Source organism: Dermacentor variabilis, unplaced genomic scaffold (assembly GCF_050947875.1).
Source record: "Dermacentor variabilis isolate Ectoservices unplaced genomic scaffold, ASM5094787v1 scaffold_12, whole genome shotgun sequence".
NCBI classification, from domain to species: domain Eukaryota; kingdom Metazoa; phylum Arthropoda; class Arachnida; order Ixodida; family Ixodidae; genus Dermacentor; species Dermacentor variabilis.
In genome coordinates this window covers 45,779,494-45,793,951 of record NW_027460280.1, presented here as the reverse complement: position 1 = coordinate 45,793,951, position 14,458 = coordinate 45,779,494, and the positions used below count along the sequence as shown (strand labels likewise).

At 41.8% G+C, this 14,458-nt stretch overlaps 1 protein-coding gene across 1 annotated transcript in view; it reads left to right on the top strand.

The window, feature by feature from the left end:
- Positions 1 to 14,458, top strand: part of LOC142566027 (eukaryotic translation initiation factor 2-alpha kinase 3-like) — a 93,714-nt gene that overhangs the window by 51,040 nt on the left and 28,216 nt on the right. The window contains exons 14-16 of the mRNA XM_075676722.1: positions 1,410 to 1,818; positions 6,645 to 6,794; positions 13,270 to 13,455. Of these exons, the coding sequence (XP_075532837.1) occupies positions 1,410 to 1,818; positions 6,645 to 6,794; positions 13,270 to 13,455 (745 nt within the window). The remainder of the gene's footprint in view (positions 1 to 1,409; positions 1,819 to 6,644; positions 6,795 to 13,269; positions 13,456 to 14,458) is intronic.

The following is a 14,458-nucleotide window of genomic DNA, read 5'->3' as shown; positions in this document are numbered from 1 at the left end:
GGCGCACCGTGAAGGCAGCTGCAGCTGGGCCTGGCCTCTGAGATCTCCCAAACGCAATCTCAGAGGTCACGTCCAGGCCGTGCATTCACTTCTCCCTCTCCCTGCGGCGCGCCACGCGAACTGGCAGCTGGGCGTGGCCTTCCAAGTTCGCATTGGCATTGATGCAATCTTGGAGGCTATGAGCCAGCCAAGCTAAGCTGGTGCAGTGAAGTTCACTTGCATCCTCGATTGCACAGCGGAGCGCTGTGTTGTGTGCCACGTGCTGCTCTACTGCCACAAGCCAAGTGGAAAGCGGGTGCGAAAGACCAGCACAATAGTCTTTCGTAATTTTGGCTCCCCCTTCAACTTCATTACAACGAGGTTTGAGTGTAGCTTTTTTTAACCCTTCAGAGAAAGTAAGCTTATGTGGCAAAGCAATTTGCAATAAATAGCCATGCCTGCCTTAATTGTTTCACTGAGAGGATAATGAACAACTAAAAGTTGCTCACATGCTTTTAGTTGCCACTTTTTATAAGTCAATGATTTTTGGTTCCTCTGTCTAGTTTTTCACACTCAGCTTATGAACTTCTTATTTTTGTGCACCAAGACCTCTCCTACCGCTGGTTTCTTGATGAATAAGCCTGCTGAGGAGAGCCGGGGACTCTGTCGTTTATAGTATGCAATTACAGTATGCAACTATGGTTGTTGAACAGCCTGCATAGGTGAAGAGCCATGTTAGTTACAGCTGTGTATCTGCATCCGCATTCCCCTGCTAAGCCAATTCAGGCAAAATATTTTGCTGTTTCTCTATTCCCAGTGAAAGATTATCTTCTGCTTAAGGAGGTATCATTGATGAACAAAGGCTTTGATCATAATTCTTGCTGAGCTTATTCAGCATCACACTTGGAGCCTTCCACACACGTGCCACACTCTGGTGCTTGTCTGGTATTAACTAATGTGCTGTCAAGTACAGTCGAACCAGGATATATCGAATCTGAAAAAGATCACAAGAAAGTTCGATATATAGGTAATCTGATATGTAAAATAACATTATAAAAAAAACTTGTTTAAAAGGATTTTACATGTGTTTGTTCTACACAATAATTCGTTATATGTGGGTTCGATATATCCGGGTTCAACTGTATACCGCCAAGGTAATGACACTTTGATGCCATTTTTTGGTTCAGATCAGATGTGAAGTTCAAATTACCTATTTAGTCCTCCAAATTGGCAAGGGTTGAACCGGTATGCTTCTTAGATAAACTGTAAAGGGCAGAGAATATGACCACATTGACCAACAGGTTTCCTATGTGGGACAACATATTGATACAATTGATACAAATGTGGCCTGCTAACTTCTGCTCTGTTTGAATGTGCTATCCTCTTTACAGTTCATTATTGTTTTTTTAATGTTTTCATTTCTTTTGCAGCTTTGACACATGCACATCCTTCTCATACTCTGATAAGACTACCACATCGACTGCAAAGGACTCTTCCTGGGGAAATGCCACACGCCCGTTCAACCCGTTGCGGCCTTTTGAGGACCAGTTTTCATTTGGGGACTTCAGAAACAGTGCAGGGCTGTCTTCTATGAATTCTTCATCGAGTGGCATCACCACTGATCGCCACACTTCAGATGACCATTCTTTGCGCATACCTTTCTCTGCGTATGCAACCACTGATGAAGATGACTCGCTGATCGAGTTTGAGCGCTCCTCCAACAATGCCAAGGAGAAGTCCATATCAAAATCTTCCTCTAAACCCAAGCAAAATGGCGACCGACCAAAAAGTTTGTCACTAACTGAGCCACCACCTGTGAAAGTCTACTTATACATTCAGGCATGTATACCGTATTTACTCGTGTATAAGCCACTCTCGTGTATTGGGATGCAAAAATTTGAAGAAAAAAAAATTACTTTATTTACTCGCATAATGATTGCACCCCTGAATTTTGTCGTCAAAATTAGATTTTTTTTATTTCCTGTGTAATGATCGCACCCCAAACTTTCCGCAGCTATATGTCGTGTGCCAAGTCTAGCTAATAATAATCGCGCTTACCATCTGTCGAATGCTACGCGAAGGACTCTTCAAGACAAACCAAGTGGTCTGCACGCACCAAACATTCTTAAGCAGATGCCCCATTTCATTCCTTTCATCACTTTCCGCACTTCCGTGACAAAAAGAAAGCTACAACCAAACATGCCTTTATTATGTGTAGGCTTTATAATGGTTGTGGTAAACAACAACAAAAAAGGCGCCTTTCGATTCTTGTCTGCACTTGTGGGCACGCAACAAACCGCGAGCGGCAACGATAGCAGCCACATTTGCACTGATACGTTAGAAGTGTACCCTATTCATACGCCGACGCTTGTAAGACAGCTAAGATATTCTCCCACCCTTAGCGGAAACCTGCCGTATTAGGATAGTAGTAAAGACAAATGCCGCAGTTTCCGCAGCATGCCCGCCATGTGCTTCTATGTCACTGGCAGCTAAGCGCGCAAGCTGGCATACATAGCGCGAGAGCAATGCAAGGACGACGCAGGAACACGGGACGAGCGCTAAGCGAGCCCATCTGTTTCTGTCCCCTCAAAGTGGAGATGGCTACGTTATTGCCACAAACTTGCCGATATTAATGATATTATTCATTACTAGTACGGAAGAAACTGTTTCAATGCACATAATGTACTCGTGAGAAGAAAAAAAATCACGTTCGGCGCATTCGGCTTGCTCCGCCGGCCGCCATTTTTGTTTTGGTGTCCCGCACTACATACAGCGGCAGCCGCCTATTTGTTGACCTGTTGTCATCCTGCAGCAAATGCGGCATGGAAAAAAATTTATTTTTTCGGGAAATTTAACTTGCGCAATGATCGCACCCCTGAATTTGCGTCAATTTTTTTGACAAAAAAGTGCGATCATTATGCAAGTAAATATGGTATAAAGGCACCTAAAACCAAAGTTTCGCCCGTCACCGTGGACCTATAGTTCAGCAAAGTGCTACAACATGGTTCCAGGTAGTTCTTGCCATTCGCTGCGCATCATCGTTATCATTGTTCCGTGACAACACTTCTACTGCTTCTGTCTTCCGTTTTTCACGGTGACTTGCCAACACCATTTGGCCTTTGTTTTCTGGTGGAGTCTATTGTGTTGCGTGCACTGCATCACTCTAGCATCATGTAGCAGGCTGTATGCTTGCACACACAAACGAGCGGTGCAATGGGCAAGCACAGATCCTGAACACTGCTGCCGATGGGTCAGTGCGGGTGTAACATGATTCAGTGAAATGGCGGTTTGCAAAACTACCTGCTATGTAAGCGGAGGCAAGGGCACTTCTGCACATGTCTTCCTTTGCATTTGCCTCACCAGCTCATTTTATTATACGTTTGTGGGGAAAGTTGTATCGCACCTGCACCTACTTTCGAGCAGAAGGATGACCGCAGTCACATTTTGTCATACCTAATCTTGTTAGTGTGCTATTATTGGTTTGAAAGTCTCTGCTGGTTATTTCATCACCAGTATTTGCATTTTTCTAGCTTGAGAACTACTACATCTACTTCGCTATGAAAAGGAGCACTGAGAGTTGGGCGAGTCAGTAAATGGTCAGCAGCACAGTCGAAGGGAAAGAGGGAGAGCACTATTTAGTGGGGTCACACAAGCCACACCTGAGAGTTCTGCAGGCCGCATGTTTGAGACCGCTAATATAGAGGCTGCCAATCTGGACACATAACATTAATTAATGAATTTATTTATTTATTTATTTATTTATTTAGAAAATACTGCAGGCCAAGGAATGGCCCAAGCAGGAGTGGGGTAGTTACAGAAAAAATGCACCCGACCAAACGTATAATAATACAGGCTTGCCAAAATAACAGACAGGTATATAACATAGTAAAGTACAAGATCAGAATCACAGTTCACAATAATTTTCAATGAATGTTAGCATACTTCCGGAATCAAAAGTATAGTGATATTGTGCTAATTCTTAAAATTTGATGCAGCTAGAAAGAATAAAGAAGTGCCCTGTATAAGTGCCCTTTATGTGTGCTAATTTGTTTATAAGCCAGGCCTCTCCGGGTGACATTTCAAATTTTGGTGAAAAAGTATGTTTGCAAATTTTAGATCAGTAAAACAATTTTGAAGTTAGTTTTCCAAAACAAAACAAATGTGCAAAAAATTATTTTGCACTGCTACCAATGGCCAATTCAATTGTATCCTATGATGTGGTAACTTAATGAATTTATCAAACAAAAGCTTTTTGGTCTCATTTCAGTAATATTCTCTCGTTTTTCATAGAACATGAACTGTATGTGAATCGTCGTTTAATATTTTCATGGCACATTGTGCATATGTATATTTAAACATGGCACATATAGTGCATGTTATATGTTATTTTGTATTTGACTTCTCATGAACTGGTGAAGTTCTTGAACGTTGAAGCTTTCTCATTATTAGTTGATTTCATTTGCTATTTTGTGCTAATTTAGTACTCGTCTTTATTAGTGTAGCTTCAGACTACACTGCTGTTTCAAAATATTTATTCCAAAACTTATTTTAAAAAAAAAAGCATACAAGTTTCCTTTTTATATAGTGCATGAATAATACCCTGCAATGAACTTTATGTGATGCAGCAAGAACATGCTGCATCAGAGGGATTTGTGTCAAGTTATGAAGTCACATATATGTAGCCCACTTTGCCTAATATTATTGCAAAGATGCCTAAAGTAGACACATTGGAAACATGAAGGTGCAGAAAGGCATAGAAATGAGAAAAAAGGAACTGATTCAATCTACTGGGTGCTCTCTCTCTCTCTCTCTCTCTCTCTCTCTCTCTCTCTCTCTCTCTCTCTCTCTCTCTCTCTCTCATTTTGTCTTTACCATACAGAATTTTTATAAATCGCCCATGGCAGACAGCGTACTTACAGTCCTTGAGCTGAATGACTCAAAGGGTTGGACATTACTTGCACAAGAAATTGATATGCAATATCAACGAATTAAAAAAAAGTCACTAATTAACTTCTTAATTAGTGACTTCACGGCACATATTTCACATTTTGAATTGTAGCCAGTGAGTTTGCAAGGAATTCTGGGATCGCATAAGTTTTGAGATATGCATCATGAAACTTGCAGTAAAAATGCACTATTGTAGCACTTACTTTTTCAACAAACTGCCGTTTTATGCATTAAGGCGTAAAAACAACTGGAATACTCATGTATTTCGTTGCACGTTTTGGGAATTAATATCTTGAAACTGGTGTCATCCTGAAAATTTGTTTTAAGTGGATATACTTTGCAAACTCACTGGCTGTAATTCGTAAATTGCAATATGCGCTGTAATGTAAATTATTTAATTTATTTTTGTTTTAATTCATTAATTATACATTTCGATTTTTCGTGCAAGTAATGGGCATGTCTTCTACTAAGAAAGCTTCTATTGCACCCTAGAACTTCACATTCAGTCATTGTCAGCATACTATGTCTTGCATAATCATTTTTTCTGCGCTCTACTCATACAGGTGCAATGCAGAAAATGCCGAATTGTTTATATACCTGCGCACCATGACAGCGGTGCCCCAAAAAACTATTTAAAGGAATTAACTCCACTCATTGCCTGGCTCTGCAATAGCTTGGAAGCGGCAAGCTTTCCACGTTGGCTTCCACCAATCGTGAGCATATTGTTCCAACTGAGGGTCGCAGCCTATGCAATGATGATGCGTTTGCTAAGTTGTGCAAGTAACAAAGTTACGTCCTTATCATCACCTTCGAGGCATCTACTGTTGCGGTGCACAGACATGTAAACTTGCGGCACTCTCTATTTTGCACACTCCGAGTAAAGCAGATTAAAAATAATTGCAAAAGACATAACATGCGGAAAAGGATTCAAAGGGCTGTTTTAGTAAGCAATAAAAGCTTTCACATTAGAAGTCACGATCTTTATTAAAACATTTAACTTACTTTAACGTCTTGGCTAACGTTAGCTGGGACAGCCTGTATTTGTACCTTGTCTTTCTTTCTTTCTTTTTTCTATCCATTTGTTCAAGTTAACGTTTTTGTTTTATTCTTACTGCCTGATTATTCACACTATAGACCCTTTACAGTGGTTAGTTATAAGGCCAAAAGTCAAATATTCATTTATTATCAGCAGCACTAATGTTTTCTTCTAGCTTGAAGCTAAAACCATTGCGTCTCTGGCAAACGTCAGTTTCCTGAGGAAATCTAAACAGTGCTTTTTATAAGCTAACAAGCATGTCATCTGCTATTAAGAACAGAAGGCTGAAAGGCAAGCAATAGCAGATGGCAGCAGCCAATGCAGTTGCACTGCACAGGTACTGTTGAGTGTTTATGAGCCTGTGAACATGTCGTACTCACGAATTCAAACAACAAAGCCGAATTTTTTCATGCATTAACAGCATAGACATATGTCACAATTGTTCTTCAGAACAAAGGCTGTAGTAATTGCAGTAACTGTTTTGTTTGTCTTTTTTTAGAATAAGTACTCGTGCTGAAACAACCCTTTCTTACAGCACTATAATGGAAAACTTGCATGCATTCCAACATACCTGTCTGATTTTTTGTGCATCATGCTTTATGACATTTAGAAAGTGGTGAATACTATCTTCATGAAGTAAGCTTTCAATATTCTTTTGATTTTTGTTGTGTGTGGCCTGCAGATGCAGCTATGCAAGAAAGAAAGCCTGAAAGAATGGCTGCATGCTCATTCTACTGATCGCAACTATGAGTCTGTTCTCGACATATTCTACCAGATCGTCAGTGCAGTGGAATATGTCCATGAAAATGGCTTGATTCACCGAGATCTCAAGGTGTGTTGGCATTTCAAAAACTTTACTCGTCATGTGTTTAAGCATGACAGCTCTCAGATACAATAAATGCTTTAAATGTTCAGTTAGAAAAGAACATTTAGTTAGTTTGTTTTTTTATTGTTTACATTCTCATGCTTCAGCATTTGGAGCGAAAAGCTCAGATGTTGTTTGCCAATAAAACAAAAGGGGTGGTAAGATGTCACGGTTCTTTCTGCTTATATTGTCTTGTCTGCTTTTTGCAAGGGATATTTTGTCTAGTGATGTGTCTTTTCTTCCCACTGCCCTCTATCTTTCTTTACTCAGTTTGGTAAATATTTACTATGTCGGGCTCTGTTGTACAGTGGACTCTCGTTAAATGAAACTTCAAGAGACCGGGGGAATCGGTTCCATATATCAGGAGTTCGATTTACCGAAAAAATTGTGCCCAAGGCCACTAAAGATGCCTTTTTGAAAAGGGCTTATACTCAACACTAGATAATAGGTATAGCAGATCTTCTTACAAAGCTTCTTTTTACAAGCTTTTACAAAGCTTTTTTTACAAAGCTTCTTTTACAAGCACTAGTGCTAGAAGCACAAAACATAATTACAAATAAATTTTTTAATTGCTGTTTTAATGAAGCAACCTCTCTCAAAGTCATTGATAACCTTGATCTTCATCTCCAGCATAAGTGCATTGGGCAGGCATTTCTGTGCCGTCATCAAAAATGCTAAGCAAATTGACAGCAACTCCCAGCTTACCGACATTGCTAACACAAAGCAACAACTGCAAGCTCTGGTTTGATTCATGGGCTCGAGGGTTAAATTTTTTTTCCATGGTCACTTATTAATGGTCTAACAAATGTTCAGGTCCTACAACCTACTATAACATTATTTGTGTCACATTGACCGTAACAAATGCTTTTTTCCTATTTGTACATGACATCGAAGTCTGTTTCATTCATGCTATTATTTCTTTTTTTTTTTAACTTGCTGTAATCTGTACTTACTTTGTAATGTGTTATATGTAACCTAATGTACCGTATTTACACGATTGTAAGTCGACTCGAATGTAAGTCGACCCCCCTATATCGCTTGACCGGGAAAAAAAAAAAAAAAAAAACCGAGGGCGCATTCGATAACGAAAATTTATTAGTAGCTGACATGGTCATTGGACTACTCGTCTTCACTAGTGCTGCCATCGTCATCGTTGCTGCGGTCCCACAGCGCGTCGTGGTCCAGCGAAATTTCAAATTTGGCAAACGACCGCACCAGGACATCTTGCAAAACAGCAGCCCACGCCAAATGCACCCAACCACACACAGCCGTCAAGGAGGCTCTTTTGACAGGTCCGGTTGTCGTAATTTCGCAGTCTGCTGCCGCCAGCCACTCGTTGTACTCACGGCGGAGCAGAACCTTAAAATTAAGGCGGAGGTCCGAGCTTATTTCATGACCACGTCGCACTTCACTGGCAGGGACCGATCATGCATTTCAGCGACGTACGCCGCAAGCTTAGCCTATAGCTCCGGAAAGCGTCCATACTTCGGCAAGTGGGAAATTTCTCACTTGCCGTCACACAGGTGAAAATTTCGCTTCGCTGCAGTCGCCACTCTCGCACCACCCGTTTAGAAACATCGAAATTGCGGCCCGCTGCGCAGTGATTTGTTTCTTCGACGTAAAGGATGGCAGCCCTCTTGAACGCTGCTGTGAACGAGTGCCGAAAGATTAGTGGGCCTGCAGCACTCATGACGACTGGGGAAGCGTAGAAGTAGCACGTAGCCGAAGTGGAGCGCGTCAAGAAGTTAGTCAAACCAATACCAATGCCTTTAAACAGAGAAAGAGAAACCCGCGAGCGGTGTCTGCTCTTCCATGAACTACCGATACTCCCCGCAAGCGCCGACGTTCTGAGGGTGCCGCCGCAAATGGGAACAGCGGCGCTTTTATCAACTATCAACACCCCCCCCCCCCATGAGTGTTGCATGCACTGTAAGCCTCTCAAAAATAATGAAAAACCCTTCCGAAAAGCGAACAAACACGCGGGATAGCTAAAAGATATGGGTAGGGCCATGGAGCAAACATAAAATTGTAACTACCTTGTAGCTCTCGTTGGTATGGCTTTTTTTGGCGGGGCCATGTTTTGGTTTCGATTGTAAGTCGACCCCCCAACTTCAGACTTTCAAATTTTAAAAAAGGGGTCGACTTACAATCGTGTAAATACAGTAACCAATATATTACACTCGAACCTCGTTATAATGAAATGGGATATAATGAAATAACAGATATCACAAAGAAATAACATTCCCCTTAAAATCCCCATAGCGGTACATGTATTTAAAACCTTATTTTATTGATGTGAAATTGGCCTGCCAATGGATATAACGAACTAGGTTCGTCTTCGAAGGGAAAAAATACCCGACCGTTGCACGCCGATTACATCTCTTTCCATGGGGTTCGGCATTCGTTCGCTGCAGCTGTTCAAAACTCCAGCGTACCTGCGTTGAATACGTCATCGAGCAACACTGCTCTTTTGCACCGCCGTGCATAACTGCAAATCTCTGCATAAGCATTGGCTCACTATCACACTTCTGCGCTGACCTCTCTCTCTTGTGCATGTCTGGCTGCGCGAGCTGTGCCATGCTGGATGGCTATGCATGGCGGTGCGAAAGATTAGTGCATTCACTTTTGTGCGGTGTGCGGCGCAGGCAGTTGCAGCGGGGCATGGCCTTCGAGATCTACCCAGCACAATCTCGGGGGGTCACGCACAAGTAGTGGCATGCTGCCTGGCTACGCGCAGCAGTGCATAATATTAGTGCATTCACATCTCTCTTTCCCTACGGCGCGCTGTGCAAGGCAGCCACAGCTGGGCCTAGCCTCAAAGACCTCCAGACACAATCTCAGGCATCACACCTAGGCTATGCATTCGCTTATCCCTCTCCCTGTGACACGCCGCGCGGGCTAGCAGCCGGGCATGGCCTCAGAGATCGCACTAGCATCGGTGCAGTCTCGGAGGCCACGAGCCAGCCATGCCAAGTCAGTGAGGCAAAGCCCGCTTGCCACCTCGATCACACAGCGGAGCGTTTTGTTGTGTGCCATGTGCTGCTCTACCACCACAAGCCAAGTAGAAAGCCGGCACGGAAGGCCTGCACAATGGAACAGAAGGCAGCTATCTAAAGGCGCAGGGTCAGGTGCTAAGTTGCGTGTTGCACACGTCAATAATTCTTTTGTTCTGTTATTCCTATTCCATTGCGTGCGTGGCTGTGTAGCGGTTTCGTGGGCTGCAAAGCTGTCTTCTTATTTCCGTGTTTACAATTGTGCACCCCATTGGGCATATATTGCAATAAATGGTAATAATGGATATAATGAAGTAATGGGCATCATAAAATAATTTCGGCTCCCTCTTCAACTTTGTAATAACAAGGTTTGATTGTATTAGCAATCCTTCTAAAATCATAATGGGAATTGCAGCATAAATAAATCAGCCACAACCACGACAGAACTACACTAACCATAGTTGGCTGGCTAAACATGGTTCCAATCAAAGCCGGTAAAAGCCACCTTAGCGATAACATATAGAAAACTGGCAAGAAATCCCAAAAAGGAAAGGGCAAACAATGATTCTTGCTACTGTGGTGCTGAGCTTGGCTGTTCAGCTTCATTTTCTGTAATATTTTAGTTCTGCTTACCTGGAGTTAAAAAAATAAAAAAATGTGGTTTTGTTTAACAAACTTTTTTTTGCATTGCCTTAAAGGGTCGCTCACCAGGCCCCATAGCAAATTTTGGTTATACACTGGAAGTCGTTAACGTGTCCTCTAGGGAGCGTTCTGTCGCAAAAATATTTCAAATCGGCTCATAAATAGCCGAGATAGAAATATTTCAGTGCCGCGATCCCATGATTTCTGCAGGCAGGCTCCACTGCCAAGCGAGACACTCTCTCCAATCGCCCCGTCTAGCCTACGCAAGCGAAATTCCTTTACTGTGTTCTCCCATACCGGACCTCGAGGATCACGCGTGACACATACATCACAGGCCCCACCGTCTTCACGTAGGCGCAGGGACACGAGTATGTCACCATCTGGCTTGAAGCGCAGCGGCCGCGAGAAGAAGGAAAAATGGCGTTCGGTTTGAAATTTCAGATCTTTCTGCGGCGCGTAGCGATGTAATACTTTGCAGACACGATCATTATCGCTCAATGTACGCTCTGCGCTTGTCAGCTCAAAATGGCCAGACCTGGTGAGGGGCCCTTTAGGAGGAAGCTTTAGCTCAGGGGCTCCTATCTAAATACATAGAAAAGGAGAAATCGTTTTTCTCAGCAACCACCACACCAAATTTGATTAGGTTTGTTGCATATAAACAAAAACATTAAAATCTAGTGATGGTTGGTGGCGAATTTTGGATTTATGTCATCAGTGGTTTAATAAATGTTGCTCAATATCTAAAGCTTTCAGAAAACGAAACTGTGAAGTTTACAACTCCGTAACTCAGGAATAAAAAAATGATAACACAATTCTGTGAATTGCATCAAATAGTACATGAAGTCGACAAAATTGATGTGTTATACATGTTTCTCAAACAGACCACTAATATGTGAGTAGGACTATTTCAAATCTCTTGTTAGCAACGCAACAAATTCACATAAAATATAAATTGATATATCAAATTTGTCTGCTTTGGATGCTCTAATGAATGCAGTTTACAGAACTGTGCCATCTGTTCTTGGTGCAGAGCTGCAAATTTGTAAACTTCGTGCTCCTATTTTTTTAAACGTACTAATTTTTGAAAATTCATTTTAAAATTTGAAGTAATAGTTCTGCGGGAACCCGGAAGTTGTAGAGAGGTAATTAATAATGTAGCACTTAGCTACGTTTGGGTGGATGTCTCTCTTTCCCTTTATTCATTCCTTTTGAAATATTCAAGATTTATATCCAAATTCTGCTTCTAACTGTCACTAGAATTTAACTTTTTCTTTCAAGTGCTACAAATTTCATTAAAATCTGTCCAGTGGTTATCTCACAAAAGCGTTCCTGCATTTTATATGCATTTGAATAGGTGGCAACAGAGTTGGGCCCGAGCTAAAGTTACCAACCACTCATTAGGGCTGTTGTTCCGTTTTAGTGGTAATTCCACTTAATCGATTTCCATTTACCGAGATCGTACAGTATACTATGCATTTTTTATTGCATCAAATACTTAAGGAAGGCTTACTTACTCTTTCACACTTCAAAAATTGCGGGCCTTAGAAATAGCTAAACACTGAAGATTTGCCTGTAAAAATGCATCAGAAAGTTTTGCGCCACACTAGTGCAGAGTGCATTGGTATGTTAAAGCTATTTTATCAGAAGGAACTGCAACATTTTCTACAGTGGCATTTGTGATAAGAAACAACAAAATTATTGTACACATTTGTGAGTGGGAGACATAATTTCATAGCTATATGCTGTACTGAAAAACTTGAAATGCTACCTCGTTATGTCACTTGTTATAAACTTAATTAAAAAACACATGCATACTATTTCTAAACTTACGCCTCTAGAACATTTTAGAACTTTTGCCACAGCCACTGCAATGTCTGCACTACCTTACAAGGTGGCAATATGACTTTAGTGCAACTTTACTGAGTGTTCACATGTAATCATTTGCAAGACAGCGAAAAAAAAAAAAAACTAAAGCGCACACTGCTCATTTAAACTCAATTCTGATTTGTTGAGGATGTGTTTCACTGATGTGGAAAAATGTAAAGAGGGACTGCACGTTTCACTGTGCAGCATCTCTATTACTTTTATTTTGAAACAAAAGGCCCAGTGAAATGCTACTGTTTTTCTGCTTAGCAATCAAAAGGAAACATTGTGTCAGCTGAAAATTGGCACTCAAATTTGTTTGTGTAGTGAGAATATACTGGGCTCTCACCCTTAGAAACCTTCTTCTAACTCATGGCTTTAGGCTTGTTAAAGCAAATCGCTTTCTTTGGTTCTTTCGCCTGTTTTAGTGGTCGTTGGTTGGCAATCAGATTTTTGAACAAAAATGCCAGTGTAAATTGCCTGCGTGCACTCGTGTTGTGGGGTAAGTTCATTGACAAATGCCTCTGTCATAGGCCAAACGCCATCTGTCATAGACACACATGCTGTCCACCTATACTACCGCAGGAGATCTGTTCTCTACAGAATTACGCAATAAAACAACAAACACTACCAAAGTATCCTCACTGCAACAGACGTATGTTGTCAAGTGCACCATCCCTTAAAAAAAGTGAATACTAGCTTTCTTGAAGTGTTTGGCCATTGACTTACATTGACCGTCTTTGGTATCTGCACAATTTTTTCATTGTGTGATAACCAACACTAGGAGACAGGACACGAGACAAAGGTGGCACAATACGGTGCTGATCAGTGCCATATTGTGTTACCTTCGTCTGGTGTCCCATTCGCTTGCACTGGTATAGTGCAAAGACATTCTTTGTTTTGTCATCCACGCCCTGACTTCCTTTTCTGTACACATGGCACAGCCCTCCAACATCTTTTTTGCCATGGATGATGCCATCAAGGTGGGAGATTTCGGCCTGGTGACCGCTTTGACAGGTGGCTCAGTCGTAGCGACCCCACTGATGGCACCTTCTGAAGATCTCTTCACCAGCAAGTCGGGACGCCTCACTGACCAAGTGGGCACCCAGCTGTACATGAGCCCAGAACAGGTGGGCTCAGTGGACTTAATTTTTTACTTTGTCTGCATTAGGTCAATAATAGAAGACAGCTTTTCAATAGAGTATTCAATTTCTATGTAAGTGAGGACCAGTTTCCTTTGCAAGCGATTATAAATATATAGCAGTTCATTACAATTTCTTTTCTACTAGAATATGTGTGTATGCATGTAGCATATGTAATCGCAGTGAGCATAGCAGTTTCATGTTGCCTGTGCATGTACACACACCCTAATTCATTCAGGAGCATGAAAATTTGTGAAAGGGGTTCTGGAGCACTTTTCTACTAATCATAGAATGACATCACTATTAAATTACGTCTCCTCGTGAATCTCCTGTCACAAAAATTTTTCCAATCCTTCAAGCACAGGCAAGGTTGGACGTAGTTATCGGACCGACAAGGGGGGACTTTTTCTCTTGTTTCATTTGCACTAGCGCTCTGGAAGCTACACAGGGGAGATGGCAAAGGGGTTCAAGGGGGCAATGCTCCGCCCGCCCCTGGCCAAAGGTTGGTTGTCTCGGTGCCAAGGCGGCGCGTGGCAGCACCCCGTGGCGGCCGTGGTATCTATGCTACACTTTTCAGCTCGGAGGCCACACGTAACAGACACAGCAATGCACAACTGTCATGTCAGTGCAAAGATGAAATGGTTTTTCTGTCTTTTTGATATTGCAGGCATATATATTTAATTTTCCCCTTATATTAACTCAAATAATCACGAAATCATCCAATAGCTGTTGTGGGCTTCACTGCTTGCAACGACGTTGCATGACAACATGGTGAAGGAGTGGGCAAGTGATTTTTCACTGCTTTTGACATGGGATTGTAAATCCCCTGCTGTATGCAGTGCAATAATATTTGGCTCACATGTTCGCAGGAGCTTCTTTAACATATCGGCAGCACTTTTTATGTTCAAAGAGTGTTTCATGGGCTTTGATGCTTTGGTTAGTGATTGGACTGGGTTGCTACAGAGGTTGCTTTTTTCGCATTTGTAGGGTC